General features: G+C 40.2%; 1 protein-coding gene across 9 annotated transcripts; it reads right to left on the minus strand.

The window, feature by feature from the left end:
* Positions 1-1,085: 1,085 nt before the first annotated feature.
* LOC132391689 (nocturnin-like) lies at positions 1,086-25,293 on the minus strand. Of its 9 annotated transcripts, none has more exons than XM_059965213.1 (4): positions 24,162-24,461; positions 7,272-7,547; positions 5,234-5,296; positions 1,086-2,320 (listed from the first exon to the last, which is right to left on the minus strand). In XM_059965213.1, exons 1-4 carry the CDS (start codon positions 24,373-24,375, stop codon positions 2,133-2,135), a joined length of 741 nt encoding a protein of 246 aa, XP_059821196.1. In that variant the 5' UTR covers positions 24,376-24,461; the 3' UTR covers positions 1,086-2,132. The 9 variants fall into 9 exon arrangements, 8 of the variants coding, with proteins under 8 accessions (XP_059821196.1, XP_059821189.1, XP_059821194.1 ...); XM_059965206.1 differs by having other exon boundaries at positions 4,652-5,296; positions 24,162-24,460; XR_009511311.1 differs by having other exon boundaries at positions 2,185-2,320; positions 4,291-5,296; positions 24,162-24,460.
* Positions 25,294-26,772: the final 1,479 nt, after the last annotated feature.

A 26,772-nucleotide genomic window follows, 5' to 3' on the forward strand; every position in this document is an offset into this window, starting at 1 on the left:
ATGCCCCTCCTCCCCTTCTTACCTCATCCCTGACATATTTAGTTGTTTGTTTTTTTTCCTCTCTCTTGCCTGTTCTCCATCTCCCTCTGGTGCTCCCCCCCTCCCCCTTTCTTTCTCCCGAGGCCTCCTGTCCCATGATCTTTTCCCTTCTCTAGCTCTGTATCCCTTTAGCCAATCACCTTTCTGGCTCTCAGATTCACCCCACCCCCTCCGGATTCTATCATTTCACATTTCCCCCTCCCCTCCTACTTACAAATCTCTTACTATCTTTCCTTTCAGTTAGTCCTGACGAAGGGTCTCGGCCCTAAATGTCGACAGTGCTTCTCCTTATAGATGCTGCCTGGCCTGCTGCGTTTCACCAGCATTTTGTGTGTGTTGTTCCTCTTTTCTCCAGTCCTGACGAAGAGTTGCAGCCTGAAACATCAACTGTTTACTCTTTTCCATAGATGCTGCCTGGCCTGCTGAGTTCTGCCAGTATTGTGTGTGTGTGTGTGTTTGGATTTCCAGCCTTTCCAGATTTTCTCTTGTTTTTGATCACAGAACTTAGTCAGTTATGCTTATTCCTGCATCTGAAAAGTTAAGATTAAAAAAAAAACCGAAGAACAATTCCATACCCTCTCTGTCCAAGCTTTTAACCCATTTGGGTCTATCATCTGTCTTGTTTCCACTTGGATATTCTTCTGTTAGGGGCCACTAACTTCAACTGGGGTTTTCTCAACACTGTTACTTGTGAAAAAAAATCCACAATCACTGAAAATTAATCCAATCACTTTCTTTCCTTGCGTACATACATGTATTGCAAAACTATGAAGGATATTAATTATATTAATGTACCACCAGTGCCATTCTTTGAATGCAATGAAGTGTGTTAAGATGAAGAAAACTGAAACCAAACATTGCATTCATTAATACGATTATTTCTGATTTATTTCAATGACACTTTGAAAATACAACCCTTTGATTAATTACCAGCTCGAAACTAAAACGTATAGGTCCTATTATTGAACCTGATCAACATCTGACAATGTAGAAAAAGTGACTGATAGCTTCTGTGCAGAGTATGTTTGAAAGAAGCCAACTAATGATTAAAAGTTCCAGAATAGCATCTTTAATGTCTCATGCATAGCTCTACATAATTATTGGCTTTGACAATAAAAATAAATATCTTCATTTAACTTAGAATATATTCAAAGTAATTTAGCTTTGAGTGCAGATTTTCAGACTTATTATCCCTGAATAATCTAATTCAAAGATTCTCAAATAGTACAATATTTATACATTCCATTCTGTAACTTTGGACAAAATGGTAAAAACAAACCAAATACCAGGCTGTAAAATGCATCAAATCATTTCCAGTTCTCTTCACAACACACAAATATTCATTCAGCATTAATTAGGTTTGTCATCAGCATATAAACCTGCAACCCAATGGTCCCAACGTACTAAACTACTGCTATACTACGATAAGGAATGCTTACCTTTCCATACCCAGAGCACATTTTGGGAAATCAGATCATTGGCTGTCCCTCTCCTACTGCATGCAGGCAGAGGCTAAACAGCAAAAGTTAAGGGCAACAGAGGTGGTTGCAGGAGGCAGAGGAGCAGCTATAGGATTGCTCCAGTCGGTGGACTGGGCCAGTGCTCAAGGACTCGGAGGATCTGAATGAATACACCACGGTTGTCATAACTTCATAAAAATAGGTGTAGACAAGTATATCCCTACTAAATTATTCAGAGTCTTCCCCAACCAGAAGCTCTGGATGAACTTCGAGATCTGCAATCTGCTAAGGGCCAGATCAGCTACCAAGAAAACTACAAGAGGCTCATGTATGATCTCTGGAAAGCCAAGCTAAAGGCAAAGTGGCAATTCTGGACCAAACTTGAATCACTGAAGGATGCTTGACAGCTGTGGCAGGGCTTGAATGCTATCACCTCTTACAATGTGAAACCAAACAACACAGCTTCTAGATAGGTTCAATGTCATCTATGCACACTTTGACCTTCAAAACATGGAGGAACCTTCACAAACTCCCACAGCCCACGATGACCCTGTGACTTCAATATCCGAGGCTGACTTGAGAACATCCTTCAAGAACATGACCCCATGGAAAGCATCCAGCCCAAATGGAATACTAAAGATCTGTGCTGATCAGCAGGCTGGTGTGTTCACCAATATCCTTAATACCCAGCTGCTTCAGGCAGGCTTCACTTATACCAGTGCCCAAGAAGAATGTGGTAACCTGTCTCAAACCTTGCCAACCAGCCCAACAGGTCCACAGCAGATGCCGTTTCATTGGCTCTTCACTCAATCCTGGAACACCTGGACAGCAAACATGCATACATTAGTATATTCTTTATCGACTACAGCTCAGCATTCAACACTATCTCCCCTCTAATCAACAAGCTTTAAGACCTTGGCCTAAATAAGTGCTTGTGCAAATGTATCCTCAATTCCCTCACTTCAGATCGGCAACACCATAGCTGTCTAATTAGCACCCCGCTCTACTTGTTTTATACTTATGATTGTGAGGCTAAGCACAGCTCCAACACCACATACAAGTTTGCTGATGACACCACAGTTGTTGGCCGAATCAAGGGTGGTGATGAATCACCATAGAAAAGGAAGATTGAAAATCTGGCTGAGTGTGCCACAACAACCTCTAACTCAATGTCAGGAAGACAAAGACACTGATTATTGACTGCAGGAGGGGGAAACTCAGTCCTCATCAAGGGTCAGTACCTTTTATTCCTTGGAGTTATTACTTCAGAGGATCTATCCTGGGCCTAGCATGTTGGTGCAATCATGAAGCATGGCAGCACCTCCACTTCCTTAGAAATTTACGAAGATTTAGCATGACATCTAAAACATTGACAAATGTCTATAGATGTATGTGCAGAGTATATTGACTGGTTGCATCACAGCTTGGTATGGAAACACCAATGCCCTTGATGGAAAATCCTATGAAAAGTAGTGGATGCTGTCTGGTCCATCACAGGTAAAACTTTTCCCACCTTTGAGCACATCTACTCAAAATGCTGTTACAGGAAAGTGGCACCCATTATCAAAGACCCCACCACCCAGGACATGCTCTCTTCTTGCTGCTGCAATCAGGAAGGTACAGAGCCTTAGGACTCACGCCACCAGGTCCAGGAACAATTATTACCACTCAACCATCAGTCTCTTGAATCACTGGGGTTAACTTCACTTCATTTTTCCCATCACTGAACTATTCCCACAGCTTATCTACTCACTTTCAAGGACTGTTCATCTCATGTCCTCAATACTTATTTCTGATTTATTTATACTATTTTTTCTTTTGTATTTGCAGTTTGTTGTTTTATTGTTGTTTGTCCATCCTATTGGGTGCAGTCTGCATTGATTCTACTATTTTCTTGAATTTTCTGAGTATTTTTAAGAATACAAATCTCAGGGTTGTAATTTGGCAACATATACATACTTCGATAATAAATTTACTTTGAACAGCCCATTTGGCTCAGCTATTTACATCAATCCTATAATACTTCCTTTATTCTAACCACACATCTACTCACCTCAGATTCTACCGTCACTAAGGACAATTAATTAGCCAATGTGATACATGACTGGTCTGATGGTGATGGTGGTGGTGGTGGTGGGGAGGGGGGGGGGGGGTGTTGGGTGGATAGAAATCAAGGCACCCAAATGAAAACACACTCCTTCACGGAGTAATGTGCAAACATCACACAGACAGCACCGGAGGTCGGGTCTGAGTCCAGATCTCCGGAGCAGAGACAGAAGCTCTACCAGTGGTTACTGTGCCATTGAAGCCTGTTCTGATCCCTAGCATAACCATTCTCCAGCTACAGTTGAATTTATGGCAGTAAGCCAAACTTTTGTTTTTCTTGAAGCTACATGAACCAAATAACCTTTAGTACTTCAAGAATTGAAATTATACAGTATGTGACAACAAATCTAAATGCAGCATCATTATCTTGATCACATTGCAGTTAATCATAGTTCATGATGCAGTGTGTGTGGCTGCACTCAACTAAAATGTAGAGAATTATTAACGTGGTAAATGTGCCTCCTTCGCAGTCACAGTGTCAGCAGTGAAGAAGTGCAGTTAGGTCAGAAAAATTGTGTTAAGCAACAAAGCTAGCCATGTTTTTATTGCACAAACAAAATGGTAACCAAGGGTTACCGACAATAAATTAAGACAAACTACAAGATTAATATAATGCATTGTTTTAAAGAAATGGAACTTCAGAAACTTCACTGGTACTTTAATCAAGGTTTGTAACTAGTTGTACCTGAGATAGTGCAGTATTCTCATTAAAATCCTGGCCTGAAAGAGGCGCCTGTTGGAATACCACAAAATCAACAACTCAACAGAGATTGGGTGTGCGGACATGAATAATGGGTGAGGCGCAACATTCAATAAATCTTCAACTGATTAAACTTTATTATCACTTCCAGCAACAGACTGAAACGAGTCATCAAGTTGATCAAGAAAACTAAATTCACAAACAAGCGACAAATGATCAGAAGGGTAATGAAATGATGGTAAACGATTAGGGCCGATCTGTTCCTCAGTGGGCAAATTAAGTAATCTATTCACAGCAAATGCATGTTGGGAATACCAAATGTAATCCAGTGTAAGGCAGCTCTCACCAGAGGGTCGTATTTTCCACGTGGTGAAGGGAGGTTCTGATTGCCCATCTTCACTCAAGAGCTTATAGGCACTGTTCAGATTGAGTTTGGACTTCGTAAATTGTTTGTAAACGTCCTCAGTGGGTTCTGCATTGAAGTCTCCACACACAATAAGGGGAATACCAGCCCCCGTTATGTTTTCTAGTTTCTGAAGTAGGTCACAGCCTTGCGATGTACGAAACCGCTCCCAGCCACTGCAAGCTTTGAGATGTGTAACTGCAACGCAAAACATTCTGCCTGTTTCTATACACCGGAGTGTCTGTATAATGGCTACTTGATTGGTCTGCAACATCTTGGCCACCAGTCTTAACGTGACAGTGTTGATCAATTCAAACCTTTCCCGAAGAAAAAACAAAGCACATCCATCTGGTCCATTGTTATGCTCAACAGCCAAACAAGGAGAAAATGGTTTGGGAAAGAAGGTCGAATGATAGCCTAACCCACTGAGAACTGGCTGGAAGGTGTCAAAGTAATGATCTACTTCTTGCAGGCACAGGATATCTGGGTGGTAGGTCAGAATCTCCTCCAGGATAAGGTACTTACGCTCTGACCACTTCAAAGCTTCTCTTGGACATTTGATAAAGTTATCCTTCCATTCTCCAAGAGCTGCAAGAGAATTAGAAGAATACAAGTCAAAATACAGTATATCAGTAAATAGTAAATATGTTCTTTACATTTCATTGTTGAACATCAAAGTCAGCACAGGAAGAAAAATGCCATACACAAATCGAGTCCCATTTGGGCAATGTACTGCCAAAATGTTGTGAATATGGGTAGGTCTTTGAGGCAGGAGACTGGTACTATGTTTGAAAAAATATGACAGTGTATTTAACAAGAGGGGCATTCTATGCAGATTGTGTCTCAAACAAGATTTTCTACTGAACTGAAACAAAAACTTAAAATTTGTATACAATATGGAGATATGTTTGAATGACACAGGAGGGAACAGGAATGGAAAAGGGAAATTAGCTGTAAATTCAAGAAATCGATGTTCTCATTCCCATTTTTTCTCTCACCTTTTTCCTTAACCTCCCACCATCCCCTTACCCCTCTGGTGCTCCTCTTCTTTCCCTTTCTTCCATGGTCTTCTACCCTCTCCTATCAGATTCTCTCTCCTTCAGCCCTTTACCTCTTTCACCAATCAACTTCCAAGCTCTTTATCTTCATCCCACCTACTGGTTTCACCTATCAACTAGTTCTTCTTCCTCCCCTTCCTCCCACCTTATTACTCTGACCTCATCTTTTCTTCCCCAGTCCTAATGAAGAGTCTCAGCCCGAAACTTCAACTGTTTATTCATTTCTATAGATGCTGCCTGCCCTGCTGAGTTCCTCCAGCATTTTGTGTGTGTTGCCTTGGAATTTCCAGCATCTGCAGATTTTCTCTCGTTAATGATATAGTGAGGACACTTTCCACTAAAAATGATTCACTCATTCTTGTACAAGATAGGGACATCTTATAAATATAAGCAACATGCCTCATTTGTCATGTTGGCTGCAACTAAACATATTGTAAGCCTACTTCCACCCACATGTCCTCCTTTAAAAAAAAACAGTAAAAAAAATACTTGAAAAGGCACAATTCAATTTTCAATGCCAATATTTTTATAAAATGGGATATAATATGACCAGAAGTCAGAATTTATTTTAAGATACAGCACGAACAGGCCTTTCTAGCCGTTCGAGCTGTGCTGCCCAACAACACCTGGTGCAACCCCCCCATTTTAGGATTAAATTGTTCTAATCACGGGACAATTTAAATTGACCAATTAATTAACCTACTGACCGGTATGTATTTGGACTGTGGGGAAAAACCACACATTCCACAGGGAGGGCATAGACTCCTTACAGAGAATGTCAGAATTGAACTCCAAACTTCAATGGCCCGACCTGTAATAATGTCGCACTACCCACTACACTACCATGGCACTCATGATTAAAGAGCAGTTGGTATTTGACAAATGTTGCAAAGTGTCAAGCACCAGCCCACAACTTTATTATTGTGGGAGGAAAAGACAGTCAGTGAGAGAAAGGAGCAGAAAACATTAATCAGTAAACACTAACACAAGAAAACGTGCAGATGCTGGAAATCCAAAGCAACACACGTAAAATGCTGCAGAAACTCAGCAGGCCAGGCAGCATCTATAGAAAAGAGCAAATAGTCGACATTTCTGGCTGAGATCCTTCGTCAGGACTCACAAATCCTGATGAAGGGTCTCAGCCCGAAACATCAACTGTTACTTGTTTCTATAGATGCTGCCAGGCCTGCTGAGTTCCTCCAGCATTTTGTGTGTGTTGCAATCAACTTATAATGCAGTAAAGTTAAGATCAATCTCAACTTTAGCACTTTCATTTAGCCCATTGTTTTGGCTTAGACATGCAGAATGGCCCAGTGGGCTTGATCTTAAAGAATTAATCATTTGGTGAGCAGGTGGGGAAGAGCAAAAAAGTTCTCATCTGTATTTCCAGCCCATGTAGAGTTAGTATACTACCCAACCAGTTATTCCAGGAAATTAAAGACAGCTAGAGTTCACTTTCTCTCCAAAAACATCACCATTATAAAATTATTTTCCATAGTACAGACCTTGTGCTAGAATGTTCCACTGAAGGACCTTGATTGGACGACAGTCACCAGCTTGGCTACTTTTCCTGAGGTGGAGAAAATCCCGCTTTAGTCTGGGTGGTCGGTTTTCAAGGATCCGCTGACATTCTTTGAGGATGTCATTTGGGTCTGTTGGATCAACTGGTTCCAAGTTGGTCTCTACTGCATACTCCTCCTGTGTCTGTGGAATTCCATTATCAGTTATAGTTGGAGCCAGAGTACTGTATAATCTGGTGGCACTGGTTCCCATTGAACACACTAGAGGAGGAGGAAAGAAAATGACACGTTATACACCTGACACATCTAATCTCTTCTGTTTTACTATTGTGGAGGAAAAGACAGTGAGAGAAAGGAGCGAAAAACACCAATCAGTATTCACTAACGTAAGGAAGCCTGCAGATGCTGGAAATCCAAAGCAATACACCCAAAATGCTGCAGGAACTCAGCAGGCCAGGCAGCATCTATGGAAAGGAGTAAACAGTTGACGTTTCTAGCAGAGATCCTTCATTAGGACTCATGACAATGATTTTATTGTACAGCACACTCAGGTTCAAGGGACCACATGGGTGATCATTGCTGGCATTTTTTATGGTTTTATAAATTTTGCATTTACTTTTATTTTCAAAGAGACCAAATGATTTCAGAGACGAAAGGAGTTTTCTCTGCTGAAGATACTGATTCCTTTTTGGCAACTCACTTTATTTAAGCAGACATTTTTAACGTGTTAGTGTTAAATGGGCTCCAGAGTCAAGACAGGTTATATCACTGTTCAACAACACACGTACAAGGAAGAACACAAACGGGATAAGTTTCCTCCCCCTTGCCAATGGACATCAAGGTCAACTGTAGCAAATGACCTAACAGCTGTTCAACTGTTGCTACTCTGGCATTTTCTCTCTTTGAAATGTAACTATTGTCCAGGGAGGAAATACAGTCAGCTCATCCTTATCTGCGGGTTCTGGGATAATGCATGTGCAGATTCAAACAACCGTGGATCAGGAAAACCCGGAAGTTCTCTCTCCAGCACTTCTTGTTGCTTGAGCACGTATGGACTTTTTTTCTTGTCATTATTCCCTAAACAATACAGTATAACAACTATTTACATAGCATTTACATTGTATTAGGTATTATAAGTAATCTAGAGATGATTTAAAGTACACGGGACGATGTGCGTGGGTTACTGCGGATTGGGAATCAAAATACAAAAACAGAAGTTCTCTAAGTTGGAACAGGCACATCCAGTATTATTCAGCGTCAATTAGACAAACGTTTGTCTTAGTATATAGTATATATTTTATCTCTCTATGCATATAGAACACAAGAAATATATGTATTTCAATAATTAAACCACTGTGTTGTTTAGTAATAGTTGGAGCTTTCATCGGGGCAAGGCCTTCACATGATCCATTATTCTCAATTTATCCTTTAGAATTGTTCCGATTGTTGACCAGCTGTAGCCCACCCAATGCTTTTCCAATGCCCGATGGTGTTTCATCCTTTTCCGATTGCTTTATTATTTACACTTTATTTTCAATTGTGATTGTTTTCCGGAACAAAAACACTGCAGACAGCGGGTCCCGAGCTGCACTGCGTCCTAAACTCTACCACACAGAGTCAGGTTAAATAAGCTTCAGAGCTCCGCCGGGTCCTAAAGTCCACCGACTTGAGCATCCATGTTTTTGGGTAACTGCGGGGGGGGGGGGGGGTCCCAGAGCCAATCCCCCATGGATAAGGAGGGCCGACTGTAAGTCAATTTAAGGAGCTACTTCAAACACAAAGACAGCACTGTATTTTGCTTCTCTTGTATAGTGAATCACACAAAGGGGAACGAAAGGACTGTCTAAATCTCACCACTGTCTGTCTTTAACAAAGATAATAATGGCATCAGGTTATGATTCAATTGATTACATACTGTAGCATCGTACTGAATGATGCAGCAAATTCATCCAGTCTGATTTCTGTTTCTGAAGATACCCAGGGTACCAGTCTCCAGAGGGATTAAGAAAGAAAAGTAAACAATGCAAAGAATCCATTCTAATTTCAAAACCACTTTCCTCTTTAGGGATGCACTCAGTTCTGTGAATGTACTTAAGTATTGCATTTACTGACTGAACTCCCAAAATTCAGTCACTGCTGTTAGGTCCATCCTCCTAAATGTCTGGAATAGACCCTTAAGATTATTGTGGTAGGAGTAACACCCCAGCAGGACGGTATAATTTCTCAACTGTTATAGACATTGTGTTTTGAAAGGAATAGAGGCTTGAATACTTCTTTGGGCAATCCATTACTGAGGATTGCTGACTCCCCCCCCCCCCCCCCCCAAAACGGTAATCCTTCTTTATTTAGTTGCTAAAAACCAAGCATGGTAGACAAAGCAATTTAGCACCTGGAGAGTCAGAGCAAGAGTTTGTGTTTTCATATGCTTGACATTTAGTCCGACAGGTTTATTGCAGTCAGTCCTATTCTATGCAATAGTTCAACACTAACACCAAACCAGCAAAGGAATATCAAAACATTTCCAGCAAATGGAGAAAAATCTGAAAATGGAGGTGGGAGTGTTAAAAACCCACTTCTCCACAATCTCGGCAGAGAGCTATGCTGACAGATTGCTCAGCTGAAATGTTGTGGAACTGAGCTGTGATATGATCGAGCAAACTCCCCGAAGATAACAAGAAGTTAACAGATTCAGATTTTAACATGCGAATATAAAAGTCCAAATCCCTTACAACATTTTTGCAATAATTCTAAGTCCTTCACAGAGAAACAGCACCATGCCAAATCTCTTACTTTCATGTTAAAAGTTAATTCTCAGCTAGATTCTGAATGGGGAGCAGCTTAATCCAGTAATTCATACAGGAATACAAGAGATTCCATAGATGCTGGAATCCAGAGCAACACCCACAGAATGCTAGAAGAATTCAGCAGGTCAGGCAACATCTATGGAGAGAATAAACAATCGACATTTTGGGCTGAGACCCTTCATCACGACTGTTCTTGGCATATGGTGTTTATGGATACAGGCTCTTAATTTTATTAATAAATATCCATAAGTGTATGTGTTGATAAAGGACAAAAGAACGTTTTGAAATGACCCATGCAATAAAGAAAACGTGTTTCTAGAAGTCCATTATAAAGGATCATAGAAGAGTTGCTAGAAAAACTCACTCATATAGAATGTCACACCTCAATACAAAACTGAAGGGAACAAAATTAATGCTATGGTGTGTGTGGAAATTTGGGCAATAATTGGAAATGGTGGAACCCATCAGTCAGTGTGAGCCTGACTTTATTTTCCTCCAATATGTATTACCTATTATAATTTGATTTTAGGAAAAGTAATCGTGAAGACTTCCAAGTGATATCATTTAGAAAGGTTAAAAGAATAGAATGTGTTATTACAGTGAGTCGATTTAACTGTGTGAGAAAGTTATTGGAAAAAGATTGAGGGACTAGTTAATTTGTTATTATGTACATTAATGCTAGGATGTACATTTACCTGAGAGCTATGATTAAAAAATTTTGAAGGTGAGGAAGAAAATTTTAACGTCAGTACAATTCAATACATTCAAGGAGAATAAATAAGGTAAGAAAATACAAAATAAACATACATTAGAGAAACTTAAAACAGAAGGACCCCTTAAATTCTGGCCCTCAAATCACTAAGGTTATCTAGGCAGGAAGATTTCAGAAAGACAAGAATTTCTTTTATTGGTTCAGACATTAAGGATAAAAGCAAAAAAGTCAAACTATAACTATGCAAGTCACCAAATCACCATAAAGTCCATGAAGAAGTGCTTCAGGAGGTTGGCAATGAGCATATCAACTCCTGCCTGAGAAGTGACCTGGATCTGTTCCAATTTGCCTACCATCAAAGGACAACAGCAGGTACCATTTCTTTGGCTCTTCACTCAGCCCTGGGACGCCTGGACAATGAATATGCATATATCAGAATGTTCTTCATTAACTACAGCTCATCATTCATCACTACCAGCCCCTTGGAACTCATTGTTAAGCTCCAGGACCTGGGCTTCCCTTTGTAACTGGATCGTTGATTTCCTCACTGGCAGACACCAGTTAGTACACATTGGCAATGACATCCTATCCACACTCACCGTCAGTACATCAGCGCTGTGTGCTTAACCCCCTGCTCTGCTCACTTTATACTGATGACTGTGTGTCTAGGTACAGCTCCTAACCTGTTTCTAAGTTTACTGAGAACATAATTGTTACTGGCCAAATCAATGTGGTGACAAATTGGCACACAGGACGACGACTGAAAATCTGGTTGAACGGTGCCACGCCAACAAACTCACTCAACGTCAGCAAAAATAAAAATGATTATCGACTGCAGGAAGAAGCCAGAGATCAATGAGCCATTCTTCATTAGGGGAATGGAGATGGAGAGGGTCAGTAGTTTTAAATTCCCTGGTGTGAATGTATCAGAGGATCAGTATTGGGAATAGCGCGCAAATGTCATCATAAAGGTGGCATAACAGCACCTCTGCTTTCCGAGAGCTCTGGTAGATTTGGCATATGAAAAACTTTAACAAACTTCTACAGATGAACAGTGGAGATTATCTTAACTGGTTTCATCGCAGTATGGTATGGAAAGAACAATGCCCAGGAGCATGAAAGGCTACAGAAACTGGTGGATACAGCCAACCCTTTTTACGACATGGACACTGCCCATCAACTGAGGGGTCCGTGGAGCACTGCCAAAAGAATGTAGCATCCAACATCAAAGACCATCTCCACATCCCTTTGTTTCACTATTACCGTTAGGTAGGAAGTCCCACACCACTAGTTTCAGAAATAGTTATTACTCTACAACTAACAGGCTCCTGAAATGACATAGGAACCTAAATTTACCACTGTTCTGAACTGATTCTACAACCGACAGACTCACTTTCAAGACCTCTTCACAACTTGTGTTTTCAGAAACAGTTTTATTCACAGTTTATCTTCTTTTGCACATTGGTGTTTGCCAGTCAATGTACAGCTTGTGAAATTCTATTTTACTTCTTCCTGTAAATACCTGCAATGAAACCAGTCTCAGGTGGTCTAGATAATAATATATACATAACATACTTGGATAATAAATGTGCCTTGAACATTGTACTGTCCTGGTCACATTATCAGAAAGAAGAATGCAGAAGAAATTGACAAATTGGTCTTTTTTTTAAAGAGGGTAGCAGTTCTTGCTGGTGTTTTTTCTTTATCGGGAAGCCAAACAATCAGAAAATAGGTATAAAGAGCATCACAGCACAGTTTAGGCCTTTCAGCCCACATTGCTGTGCCAACCATTTACTCTAGTCCGAGATCAATTTAACCCTTCCCCCTCATTCTGCTCCATACTTTTCTATCATACATTAAATGTTCCTAATGTATCTGCCTTTAGCACCATCCCTGGCAGTGCCAGCTTTGGGGGGGGGGGGGGGGGGTGCAAGAGAATAGGAAACGCTCCTGTTAGCAGAGAAATTAGTAACCAGTTTCACTAATGAGGAGACAGGACTTGCAGCAAGTGTTTAAAAGGGTTAGTTAGGTCTTGGGACTTGCTAGAGAGGTCACTAAGAGAGGCACATTTGTTAAGAACTGATTGGCCAATTAGCTAATTGACAGCAGCCAATAAAAAAAAGTTAATGTGAAGTGGAGAGGCCATTGTGTGAATGGACCAGTGTTAGAGTGGGAAGGTTTGGTGTGAAGAGGTAAAGTTAGTCTGGGGAATGAGAGTAACTCATAAAAAGGGCTTCAGTGAGAAGGTTTTATTTAGTTGTTGATCCTTGGTCCTTGATTCAGTGTAGACAGGATATGGGAAGTTAGGGACCGTATAGGTTCCCTAGTGACTACATTCCTGGGAAGAGCACTTAGCTGCTGGTTTTGACACACCAGGTCAGGGAACTGAAGCTGCAGTTGTACATACTTAGGGTCATCTGGGAATCTGTTAATTTTACATCTTGAGACTTTTGCTCTGGTGGTTGCACCCAAGGCAGAGGTTTCAGAGAGATTCCCCTCAGAACAAGTATTCTTCTTTGGATATTTGTGGGTGGAGGAGGGGAAGGTTGACTCAACAGGGCAAAGCATCAGCAGCCAGCTCAGTGACACTGGGGATGGCTAAGAGCCTCAGCACAGGAGGGGAAATTCAGACAGAGAATAGGAGACTTGATAGTTAGACGGATGTACAAGAGATTCCGCAGCTGCAGAAGAGATGCCAGGATGCAGTGTTGCCTACTGAGTGTCAGAGTCAAGAATGTCCGAGTGGCTACAGAAATTTCTCAAAAGGGACAGCCAAAGGTTGTTGTACATATTAATAGAAATGACATAGGCAGAACAAGGAATGACATCCTACAGAAAATCAGAACATGTTTGATGAGTTTGGAGGGCAGTAGATATCAGAGGGGGAGCAGTGAGAGGGTCTCACTAAACTCCTGAAGAGAAGATTTAAATGCTCAGGGTAGGCATCCCTCGAAGAGACTTCACAGAGGAGCAGCAAATCATTAAAATGCAGGACCATGACAGTAGTGATATCCAGATTACTCCCAGTGCTAGTGACTACAGGAATAGAAAGTTATGCCAGATGAATGAGTGTCTGAAGAGCTGGTTCAGGGGTGAGGGGCTCATGTTCTTGGATCATTGGGGTCTCTTCTGGGGCAGAAGCAATAGGGACAGGTTGTACTCGAACCAGATGGGGTTTACCAGGATGCTGTCTGGATTAGACAGCACGAGTCAGTTATAGGTTAATCACACTAACTTTATTCCTTGGAGCAGAGGAGAATGAAAGGCGACCGCATAGAAGGTTATAAAATTAAGAGGGGTGTGGATAAGGAGGTCAATCAATCTCTTCTCCAAGGTTGGTGAGTCCAAAACAAGAGGATACAGATAAAAGAGGGGAGAGATTTAAAAGAGATCTGAGAGCTAGCTTCACACAGAGAGTATCGAGTATGTGGAATGAGAGGCCAGGTACAACTGCAATACTCAAGAGATATTTGGATGGTGGGGAATGGCTAAGGATGATGGGCTGAACACAGGCAACTGGACTCGTATGGACCAGTTGGGTCAAAGGGCCTGCTTCTGTGTTGTACTACTCTGCAACTCTAACAAAATGAATCGAAGGGAAACCAGTTTACAAATACAAATCAGCATCCCTGTCAGGAAACCTCCCTGACATTTAATAGAGTACTTTCACACACTGAAGTGTTAGATTATTCTTGTAACACAGGAATGATAAGATAGAGTTTCTTAATCCTCTGAATACTTCCATAATTCAAACAAGTCTTTACCAGGTTTTCCACTCTCTTGCATTAATGGGTGTTTGCTGGTTCACAACATTCTTTCAATTACTGCAGCTGTGAGCAGGATCCTTCAATACTGTACCCAACTATTGCTTTTTCAAAAAGATAACACTTGATAGTTTTAAACATCCATGTTCTTCCCTCTTCAGGCATTTTGTTTTTGTTTAAGCTGCACTTTGAAAACTTAATGTCTCCAAATTCATATGGTAACATAATTTAAATGGCATTATTTTTAAGCCATGAAAATCTTAGCATTTGACTTTGAAATTGAACACAGAATGTAATTTTCGACTTCTGATTTTCAGCTTTGCAGGAGAGTTATGCCTAAACAGACTAGTTTTGTTCTCAATGATTTTGTTGTGTTTCCTCAAAGCACAGGATGCTTTTCGAGCTTCGTTAAGTCACTACATGCAACTCAGAGCCAACATTTGCTTTTTTTCTCCCATTTTTCCACATGGAAGGGGCAACTTAGAAAACAACAAAGGTGAACCAGCCTCTGATATCTGGATCTTACATAAGCTGCTAAAGATGGGAGGGAGAATAAACAGGACTAACATGGGTGTTTATTGAAATACCACCATTTTTTCAGAACCACTACACATTTACTGCAAGACTGCCACCAGTATGTTTTGGAATAATGGGGTAGAGATTGCTGAGTGCAACAAACACAGCTAATAGGCAGTATAAGTTCAACACAGTAAGTTGCTTTCACATTACATAACCCAGAAATACAGATGTAAAGGATCTTGTTCATATAAACTATTAAATTTCATTACCATCATTTGATTTCCTGTTGCATGTAACTGAAAGACAACTTATTCTTGAAACATTAATAAAGTTCCATAACGGAAGCTACTTCACATTCAAGTAATCTGAAAAGGAAATCATCTAAATTGCAAAATGTGATCAACAGGCTTATTGCTCATCTTATCATTTAATCACTTCAACAATGATATCAGAGAATGCTTTGCCCTCACATCTACTCCAGCTCCCTTAATTTTAAGATTAAGGCCATTACGTTAATGGCCGAATGCAAAGCTACATCAGCAAAGACAGAAGATTATATGGTCTATTGAAAAAAAAGAAAAACACAATGATTGAAGGTGAAAGGCACCCTCCACATCTGGAGATTTAGCTTCAAGGACAAATTCTAAAAGGACACAATCAGTGGTACTACTCCATCTAGTGGTGATTTATTTTGCAGAAAGAGAGACCCACAGAAAGGCTGGATACTCACTCCAACAAACAAAACAGAATCTCCGAGTCAGTATGTAAATATTTCCAGAGCACAAAGTTTGGGTTTTGGACATGACATTACCTACAACTGGACTGAAGGTCATAACACAAAAGCAGGGAAGGTTAATAATTCCAAGGAAAGACAGGGACACTGAGTCAAGCAATTTGGACAATTTAAGGCATACCTATTCAGTGACCAACATATTTAGTGACGTGTTTACCTTTTATTAATTACTTATTACCTGCTGAGTATTATGGCAGTAATTCCAATCTTATCACAATGCATGACAAAGAAAACCAGGGCCTCCACTGGTAGTTTTAAACTCCACCCTTCCTTTTGCAACTCCATCCTCTCAACGCTCACCAGGATGAACAAAATTACTGCTATTCCATTAAACCACTACAAAAGTGATGCAATGCACGTATTTATAGAACACAGAATTATTCACTGTGCCAACCTTTTAACCTACTCTAAGATCAATCTAACTCTTCCTACTTACATAGCCCTTTTTCTATCATTCATATGCCTAAGAGTTACTTAAATGCTCTTAATGTAACAGCCTCTACTACCATCCCTGCTGGGTATTCCACACACTCACCAATTTGTGTATAAACCTTACCCCTGGCTTCCCTTCTATACTTTTGTCCAATCACCTTAAGATTATGCCCCTTTGTAATAGCCATATCTGTCCTGGGAAAAAGCCTATGGCTATCCACTCATTCTATGCCTCTATCTCATACACCTCTCATCCTCCGCCACTCGAGAGAGAAAAGCACGTGCTTGTTCAACCCATCCTCATGAGACATACTCCCTAATCCTGGCAGTGTCCTGGCAAACCTCCTCTGCACCCTCTCTAAAGCTTCCCCATCCCTCTGATAATGAAGTGATCAAAACTGAACACAATATTCCAAGTGCAGTCAACCCAGGGTTTTATAGAGCCTTCTGAGCTCAATCACCTGACTAATAAAGGCCAACACACCATATGCATTCTTAACAACCCAACCAACATATGCGGCCACTGAGGGACCTATGGCATTTTGAATTTGATGGAAACCAGCTAACTGAACATAACATCTATTTAAACAAATTGTATTAATTAGAACAGGCACATATTTCAAAAAGTTAACACCTATCCCAATGAAATTAGCAAAAAATATTTCAAGCATCATTACTTTGAAACCTTCATGCATGAAATAAATCATTATTACAAACAGCACACTATGGGGTCTAGAGCTGGTGAAAGAAATGTTGATATTCTATGGAAATGCATGTTTAAAGCAGCACGAAATATATACACAATTCACTTAATTGCACCACTGAAATGCTAAGAGTTGCCAAATACTTGGTTTATCATTAGAGTTTTACATCCTTCCCCATAGAGAATGTGGCACTCCAATAGTTGAAGAAACTGTGTGTACATTTTTGCCCTTACAGTTTAGTACTCCATTTACCCCATGTAACAAAATGGATTCTGGTTAATTGGATCATCCAGTTAATTGGGGCAGCTGCTTACTTAGGACAACTCTTAAAGAACAAAAACTAATTGAGAAAATAGCTGGGATTCTCATTGTTTATTTGGGACACTATGCCGCTTATTTGGAATAGGAGACGGTTTCAAACAGTTCACACAATTGTCAACTAGTATCAGTTGTGTGGCTATTAGACACTACACTGTGCTTAGACAGAACAGTTTATAAATAGCATTGTTTGTGTTCAAAAAACAGATTTTTTAACTACTGGAAGTTGGCAAGTAATGAACAGTAAGACAACCTAGAATTGTAAACTCTTATGATTCTGAAAATGCTGGAAATCCAGAGTAACACACACAAAATGATGGAGGAACTCAGCAGGTCAGGCAGCGTCAAGGGAAATCAATACACAGTTGATGCTTCGGGCAAAAACCCTTCTTCAGGACTGAAAAGGAGGGGGAAGATGCCAGCAAAATAGTGGGGGGAGGGGAGGGCCAGAAGGTGATAGATGAAGCCAGGTGGGTGGGAGAGGTAAAGGGCTGGAGAAGAAAGAATCTGACAAGAGTGTGGACTGTAGGAGAAAAGGATGAAGCAGAGACACCAGGGGAAGGTGAGAAAAGGTAAGAGGCCAGAATGGGGAATAACAAGCATGGTGGACCTTTGAATTTAATATTCGGGAAGCTTGTTTGAACACATGTATAGATGACCTGCACCTGTAAACCTGAGACAGTGTAATGTGATGCGTTATATTTACTATAAAAACAAACTTTCTTGACTTATGAAAAAGGACAACTTAGACAATTTTCAGGAACTCAATCCTTACAACCCTGGAACTGCCTGTATACAAAACACTTTCACAATTAATACAATAAAATTACACTTGTAGAAATATTTCTGCACAATTCCAGAATTGCCCCTCATTTTCAATTTGTCAAACATGATTGTTTGAAATTAAGAGCAATCATTGACATTGCTGCATGAGACAGAACACAGGGCAAAATTCGGACCAAGCAATTCATTTTACATTTGTTTTCTTTCAGCCAACAGCAAGCCCTTTTATGGCGTCTATTTGAAAAGAATTTCCATGACAGCCAGTGAATTTTGGGCCTAAACTGCACAAATTTCTCTTAATAAAAGCTTGCTGGAACAATCACAAAATGCTTATTTTATAGTTATTCTCCCCAATAACCACCCTCCTGTCTTTTGTTATTTGAGGTCTAACAGCCATAGAAATATCCCAGATTATATGGAGGAAGGGGACAGAACCAGCTCTATGCGACTTGAAATTAAAAAGCAAAGTCCAAAGGATTCATAATAGTTTCTTAACATGCAAAAATTCATTATCATCTTAATTTAAATGTTAACAGCATATTCTCTTACTCATCCAAATTTAAGATGTTGAAATAATTGCATGCTGCTAGAATGGCTGTGATCCTGATCACTGGATACCATGAAATAATGAGTCACAGAGATTGTATGACTCTATAAGTGTTCAACCTTGTAATTCTTATGTAATAACTCAGCTCTTTGCCAGTACAGCACACATCGGCTGATTTAAATGCACAAGTCAGTCACACAGTGTGGAAGCAGGTTCTTTAGCCCACCATATCCAGTAGGCACACATATATTTTACTATGAAAGGAGACCAGTTTTCCACAGCTACCTAGAAATAGAGCCAAAACATATTGAACGAGGAATATAGATATTCTAAACCAATCCACATTCAAATGATGAACATACAACATATGCTATATTTGTCTTGTTACAGCAGCTGATTTATTTCAATAAGTCATGTGTATGGAAAACTAGCTTGCAAATGAATATAGCATGTATATTAAGCAATCAAATGCACCCATAGGTAGAACTTCCTGTTACTAGTATTCTGTGATGTCATGTTGAAAAAATAAGAAATCTAACTTGAAGTCCATTCTAACTAGGCTCTGGCAAAATAATATTCAAGTCAAATCTACTTTGTGAAGTAGGGTACCAACATTTAATTATCTTTGATAATTGGTATAAGAATGTCTAATACTAATAAACATTTTCACTGTAACCTGTAGGCTAACTTGCTCATATAATGATGCCAAGAAAGTTACCACAAAAAGATTGCAGTGATGAAATTGAGTTAGTTAAATAATCTGTACAACATAATTATCATGAACTTAGTACCCTCTGCTCTCAATTTAGCATCAAGACTTCTATGCATGGGGTAAGTAGAGATGTTCCAATGCTGCCAAATCAGCACTGACCACAAGGCTTACAGTTTTAAAATTGACATTTAGTTACAATTTAAAGTTATTATGAAAATCTTTTATTGATATGTATGTTATAACCTGCATTACACAAACAGCCTTATTTACATTCTAATAACAGCACAATACAATTTTTCCATCACTTTTCAGTCAAAAGAAAATCTTTACCTTCAGATGAGTGAATCAAAATCAACAACTGAACGCTAGTGTCTAGAGCTTATACTTGTTCTTGTATCCTGATTCTCTGAAGCATTAACCTCTTCAGCCTTTGGAGCTGAGGGTTTAGCAATCCAAACAAAGGTTGTACAAGAGATGTAATAGGAAGCAACTCCCACATTAGAAGTGTCCTCGTACATAGTTCAGTAGAAAAAGCAACCACATTTTGTCATGTGAGAATAGACATTATAACCCACAGACTGAAGAATGGAGCAAACAAACTCTCTGCTTTCTTTTCCCATTCCATGCTCTAACTTCAACCTGTGCATGCTAGCTGTCACACAATGAATGCAAACATGATAGGAGTAACGTTATAGCAGCAAATAGTTACATACCTACAGGCAAAACAATGTAACTGAAAGCTCTACTCCAGCTCATAGTTTCCAAAATGCCAAGAGGAATTTAAAAGTATGAGGAATGCTTAAAAGACTCTTTGCAAATGGAAGTTGTACTACTGGGCAAAATCTGAGGAAACACTGAGTGCACAGATGAATCAATTACTTCAGTACCATGGTTACTAAAATTTGAAGGGGGGGACTGATAAATTACTCCTAATGAAATCAGTAAGAAATTGTAAAAGGAAAGGGCTGAGCAGAATCTGACATGATGGAACATAGAAGTATTTGTAAATGAAAACACTGATGTTCTCTAGAGGAAGTGTTAAGACCTTCACTCTCCCCATTCTCCTCACCCCTCCTCCCACTCAAGAGTCCTAAAGCACCTGAATTCTGATATAGGAGAATATCACTTGAATCTGGACATAAAACAGGCTTCAGAAGGACAGATATGTTTAGAAGATCAACACAAATATCAATTAAAATTTATCCGTCACATCCTCACTTGCTTAATCATATAATCCAACAAGTGCTAGTGCCAGGTTCAGGGATGTTTGCATGAGATATTCTGCTAAAACAGAGTGCCAATTATTACAAGAGCTTCTTCCAAGCATTTTGTCTGGAGGTGGAGTCGATGGGCATTATTGGCTACACACTTCATGTCAATCCCACCTTGTAAAGTTTACATCTTTTTGACTATAACATGAAAACATATTGCAATTTAATCCTGGAAAGTAAGGCCATTTCATATCCAAGTCCTACCCCCACCAAGTTTAGAATAGAAGACCCTCTACCCCCTGACCACATGATTGGTACATTAGAGCTTATCATTCCATGTAAGTTGCTTATGTTTGTGTTCAAAAAGCAGTGATTCTTGTCACTGATAGTTGGCAAGAAATAAGCAGCAAGACAATTTGAACTGATCTGCTCTCTACGGTTTCAAGCATTCAGTCTTGGAGATGCCAGGAACACCTGAGTGAAAATGAAACAATTTCACTACAAGTTAGAAACTACAAAGAATCTGAAGCCGTCAACAATCATCTTCAATGTTACAATGAAAATGATTATTTGTAGGATGCATTCACAGAATGAATTGTACAAAGGCAGTTCCTCTGTTGATAACTATTAGGTACTACAGTTTTATTGTACTATAATAGTACTGTTAGCGTTCTGATTTGTTTCGTATTTCATTTAAATACATAATTTGTTACTCGGTTAAATTCTAATTCGTCTTTTTATATATTTTTAACTACTTCTATGAAACTTCGGCTAATTGGGACAGCCGCTTAATTGAGCCAAAATGTACTGGTTGGATGTGTGCCAATTAACTGGAATCCACTGTAGTTTTTTTTGAATAATTAAGACAGGAAAATGAAACAGTTTACATGACAAAACAGAAAAATCAGCCAAAAACCGACTAATTACATGCATTACCATTGTCAACAAATCATTCTTGATTTATAATACAAGCAAACTGGCTATATTATTGACAAAGTTGGGTTTTTCAAAAGTAATTATTCTACTCAGAACTAGTTACCCCTGCCATAAATTTTTAGCAAAGTCCAATATCACTAATGGATCAGAAAAGCAAGGGGAAGTAGCTAGTGAGCCCTAAATTTACTCAGCAGCAGGAAGCAAAGGCTGAAGGTCGATGAATGAGCAGCTAGTTAGGAAAGTATATAGGATTTCTTTATTTTTTTTGCTAAAGCTTAGAACACAAGATCAAAGGTCATGCTGCAACCATAAAATGCTGGACAATGCTCTAGCAACACTAATCACAGAATGTTATACCACTTGGCTTGTCATGCCTATGTAAAAGCAACTGAACCAGTCCCACTGCCCTTCCAAAGCGATGGAAACACTTATTAACCTGGTGGTTTATTCCCAGCTCTATTCACCAATATAAAATAAGAAAGTAATCCATCGGTTAATCCGGGCTGCTGTTTATTTGGGACAACTCTTAAAGAACAGAAACTAATTGAGAAAACAGCTGGGATTCCTTCGTTTATTTGGGACTATATGCCACTTAATTGGGGCAGCACACTGTTGGTGAGCAGTTTCTACCTAGTGAAAGTCACGTACACTTGCGTGACCGATACACTACACTGTGGTTAGAGTGACTGGTTTTACATGGCTGTATGTGTTCGTGCTCAAAACGGAGTGATTTTGTTCACTGATAGTTGGCAAGAAATAAGCAGCAAGACAATTCCGAACTGTTTTGCTCACTCTGGTTTCAAGCATTCAGTCATGGAGATGCCAGAAACAGCTGGCAGTGAAAATGAAATAATTTCACTACTTTAACAAGTTAGGAATTGTGAAGAATTTGAAAGCATCTACAATCATCTTTAGTGTTACAATGAAGATAAAGATTTGGAGGATGCAATCATCAAAAGCATTGTATGAAGGCAGTCCATTAATCTGCACTAGATGTCTGCTCTGATTTTGTTCATTTACAGTCAATTCAACACAGCAGATGAACTCATCCATCGATAACTACTAGGAACTAATAAACATTTTTAATAGTACCCCAGAGTATTGGTGGAGTTCTAATTTGTTCTGTATTTCATTTAAATATATAAATTGTTCTTCAGTTAAACAGTAGTTTGTTTTGTATTTTTTATAACTTAACTATTTCATTGAAATTTCAGCTAATTAGGGGCAGCCACTTAATTGAGCCAAAAGGTACTGGTCACCATGTGTCCCAATTAACCAGAATCCACCAGATACATCAAATCCCATTATCCACAATGACTATTTCTACTATTCTGTCAAAAAATCCATGAACAATCCCGGCACATTACACAACATGGTAACAGAGGAGAATAAACATGCGTCAGAACCAGAAAATTTCAGTCTTTACCAGTTTTCTAGAGAACACAGATTTACATTTGTACACAATATTTTAAGCCAAAACAGAGTGTTGGGAAAGCACATTTCCCTCAGTATAAAGGTCAGTAACAAGGAGTCAACATTAATAATAAAACTAAGGTGAATTAACAAAGGGAGGGGGAGAGATAGAATAATCAGCCAGAGGCTTGGTGGATGAATTAAAGATAGAGGCTTTTATTAATGATGGGACTAGATGTGATAAGGCCATTGAAGAATTGTCAGATTAAAATGGAGAAATTTTCTACTTCCAGAAACATCTAGGAATGGAAAGAACACATCAACCTTCTGTGGTCCTCCTCTAAATGTTGCAAGTTTTTCCTGTAAACAAGGATGGGCCTGAAGTACAGACCAAGTACACTACCCAACAGAGATCAACTAGAGGAAACTAGTAAATGGCTACGGAGAAAGATTTCCTAGTGCAGCATGCAATAAACAAGAGAAAGCATAGAAGCTTGTCCAGAAACTGCGAGCAACACATAAACGCTGAAGGAACGAGGCTGGCTAGGTAACATCTCGAGGGAAATAGACAGCTGATTTTATGGGATGACACCCAACCGAGATGAAATATTTGGACCCGAAACATTTCCCTCCATAGATGCCACCTACCCGCTGAACTCTTCCAGGGTTTTGTGTTGCTCCAAGTTCTTAGTATCTATAGTTCTGTCTCCAGAAGCTGAAGAATTTGTGGTCTCACCGAGACCCCGAAACTAACTCCTATGAAAACTTGTAGGACGCTCAGCACCCCTCATCGGAGTTTTGGAGAAAATCGAATGCATCAGGCATATCAAAACCCGTTTTACGCAGAAGGGAAACGAGCAAAGTTGGATCTAAAAGTGTCGGTAGTTTGATATTACGTCAACATTACCAGGAAATTCGCCAGATACTGTATTTCAAGATCACAAGGTTTATATCCAAATGCCAAACTCCACATGCCTCGGACTAACAGTTTCCACTCAAGGCGGCAGCCTCTCGTTTCGGTTCAGAAATGAATGAGGACCACGGCTTCCTGCCACCCTCGCAAGAAGCAGACACTCCCCACAGTCTCACAGCACTTACAAGTTGTCCCCCAGCCCCGATCTGTCACACCCGGTGATCGCTGTCCCACAAACGCCAGCCAGCACCGAATAAATCGCGTCGCGACCACCGCCCCACCGTTGTTGTGCCCGAACCAGCCCGACGACTCACCAGCCGCCGCAGTGAAGGACACTCCCGCCCCTCCACCTCCTGTAGCCGCCGCTCCCGCCGCCGCCTCGGGGACCACAGTGTCGGAGGCACCCCCGGCAGAGTCGGTTTTCCGCAGCGGGAGCCTACGCCGAAACACAGGGGAAGAACCGGACATGAGCTGCAGAAGATCCCGCTGGAATAAGGTCGCGCACAGCCGTGCCGGTACCTGATACATTACCGCCGCCACACCGAACCCGAGCTTCCCCCCGCCACACACCCACACCGGCTCTGTCGCCCCGCCCACGCAACGTGTCACCGACTGACGTCAACGCTGACGTCTCAATGCACCCTTGCAATCCCGTAACGCAATAAATCATGCAGAGTGCTTTCGATTCTTAACCCCTTAGAGGAGCTCTTCTCAGGTTCCCTTTTCAAACAGGCCAGATAGACAGAAAATCATCTATTATTGAACACCAAGAAAACTTGAATATTCCGACATACTGGACAAAATTTTAATAAGACTGTATGAAATTAAACATCTGTCAGGCCTAATGCGATCCTTGAGCTTGGTGTTTTTCTGCAAGTTTCATGATATCGGGCTCCCGATTAGACAATGACAGTCGGAGGTCACCTCTTGTTGCGATATCAATTCGGTTCCTGGATTTTGTCAAGGAAACTACCCTGTAGAATCCGCTCTCAACCAAACATGTTGAGGGAAAGACAATAAAAAATCTTCAAGTTTTTCCTCCCACAGTGTTGTAAATTTATTCGGCAGATCACTCTTGATCCAAAAATCTTTTTGAAACGGACTGAACTGACGACGTGCAGTTACATCACTCTGAAGATCAATCAAACTCTCTTGAATTTCTGCCTCAGCTTGGGTGGGTCGTACTTCAAATGGATTCAAAAATCCAATCCGGGATAATGGTCATTAAATCTTACCAGGCGCGCCGAATTCAAACGGTGTTTTGGAAAAATATTATAAACAGGAGGGAAACTATTGACTCCAATGAAGATTGCTGCTTGGGTATTCAGTGACCAGGGCCCCCATAAACACTTGGGGCTGCCCTTTAAATGTGCCAGGGCTGATCTACATCATCAACGAACAAACGTCATCTGTCCTACTGGGGTTGTATGGTCACGTGACAATCCAAGTATCGATACAAAAATTAAACGACAGTATCCGGTGAGTGACGCGCACAAAACGCAGGAACTCAACTGGCTCCTGCTCCTTCCGTCCCAGTCCCGGTCCGGAAGGTCTCGGCCTGAAACGTCCACTGTTTAGGCAATAACGCAATGAAGGATGTAGTTCTATGGCTGAAATGCATAACAGAGAGTCACTAAGATGGAAGGGATGTGGCGAGGGTATTTCTGGGATCAAGATTTCATTTTTACCGCACAAGAGTACGATAAAAGTTGTTCTTGACCCTGGTGGTCTGTGTTTTCAAACATTTTTTAAATTATCGAAGTGGGAGAGAATGTCCAGGATGGGAGGGTTCTACTGGCTGCATTTCCGAGGCAACGGGTATAATATAAATGATACAAAAAATGCGAAGAGCTCTGTACTATTTTATTCTCTTTAAATATTTTAATGAAATGGTTTAGTTTTGAAGTGTAGAAAAAACTCTATTCCTTATTTGGGGAGGATATGTCTTCACTTTTAGAACATAATATTGATTAAATGAAGTTGTTGGACTCTGTTTTTGGAGGCACATTTGACAAGAAATTAGCTTCATTTTTCCACACTTCATATTGTTTAACACCATAAAAGAGGCCATTCTGGTTTATGATCTCTCAGAGGATAGAAGCACACTTCCAACAGAATTGGGTTTATTTCCTCGGAGCTTGTTCCTATCACTTCTCCAGATTCTATACCTTCTATAGAATTCTTTACCATTCTGACATTAAGGATCTTCACCATCCACTGTGATGGATATTCACTGCACAGAGGGTCTTGTTTCTTCTTTTTTGCCAAGCTCAGCTTTCTAAGCAGCAGTTGTGAGATTCTAAAGATCAAAGTATTGCTTTTGACTAAGTTAAACTTTCAACCAATATTTTTGTTTAGCTTCTTGTCGTAAACAGGAACTAGTCTTCAGTTCTCACCATGAATGCTATGTGATAATCCTCTTAAAGTTAAAATGACAGCTTTGCAAACAGGCACTGTCTGCAGCACAGACTTGCTGACCCCAAAGCACCTGAAGAGGTGCAGTGTAAGACTGATTTGTTTCAAGCTGGACAACTCTGGCTAAGTTGTTTAGTTCAAGGAAACTTGCAGACCAGATTGATGTAATCACTTAGTATGTTAAATAGCTGATCTGTTAATAGTTGGAAGGTTTGTGTACTCAAAAGGGTCAGCTTCATAACATAAATTGTGGATACCTCGGATCTCTGTTTCCAGAAGGTTTTAGACCATTTGTGTAAAAGGTATCTGAAAAAAAAAATCACAGGTGTGAATTCATCCAAGTGACAAAGACACAGTGTAAATTGTAGACAACAGTTCAGGCTAATTCACCTTTGCTAAGATCAATCCATAGTGGGCAAATGATGTACTGTATCAACCCACATATCTTTGTGGGTCACAGGAGGAAACTGGAGCTCCTGGAGGAAATCCATTTGGTCATAGTGATTATAA

The sequence above is a fragment of the Hypanus sabinus genome, chromosome 3 (genome assembly GCF_030144855.1).
Source record: "Hypanus sabinus isolate sHypSab1 chromosome 3, sHypSab1.hap1, whole genome shotgun sequence".
Taxonomy (NCBI): domain Eukaryota; kingdom Metazoa; phylum Chordata; class Chondrichthyes; order Myliobatiformes; family Dasyatidae; genus Hypanus; species Hypanus sabinus.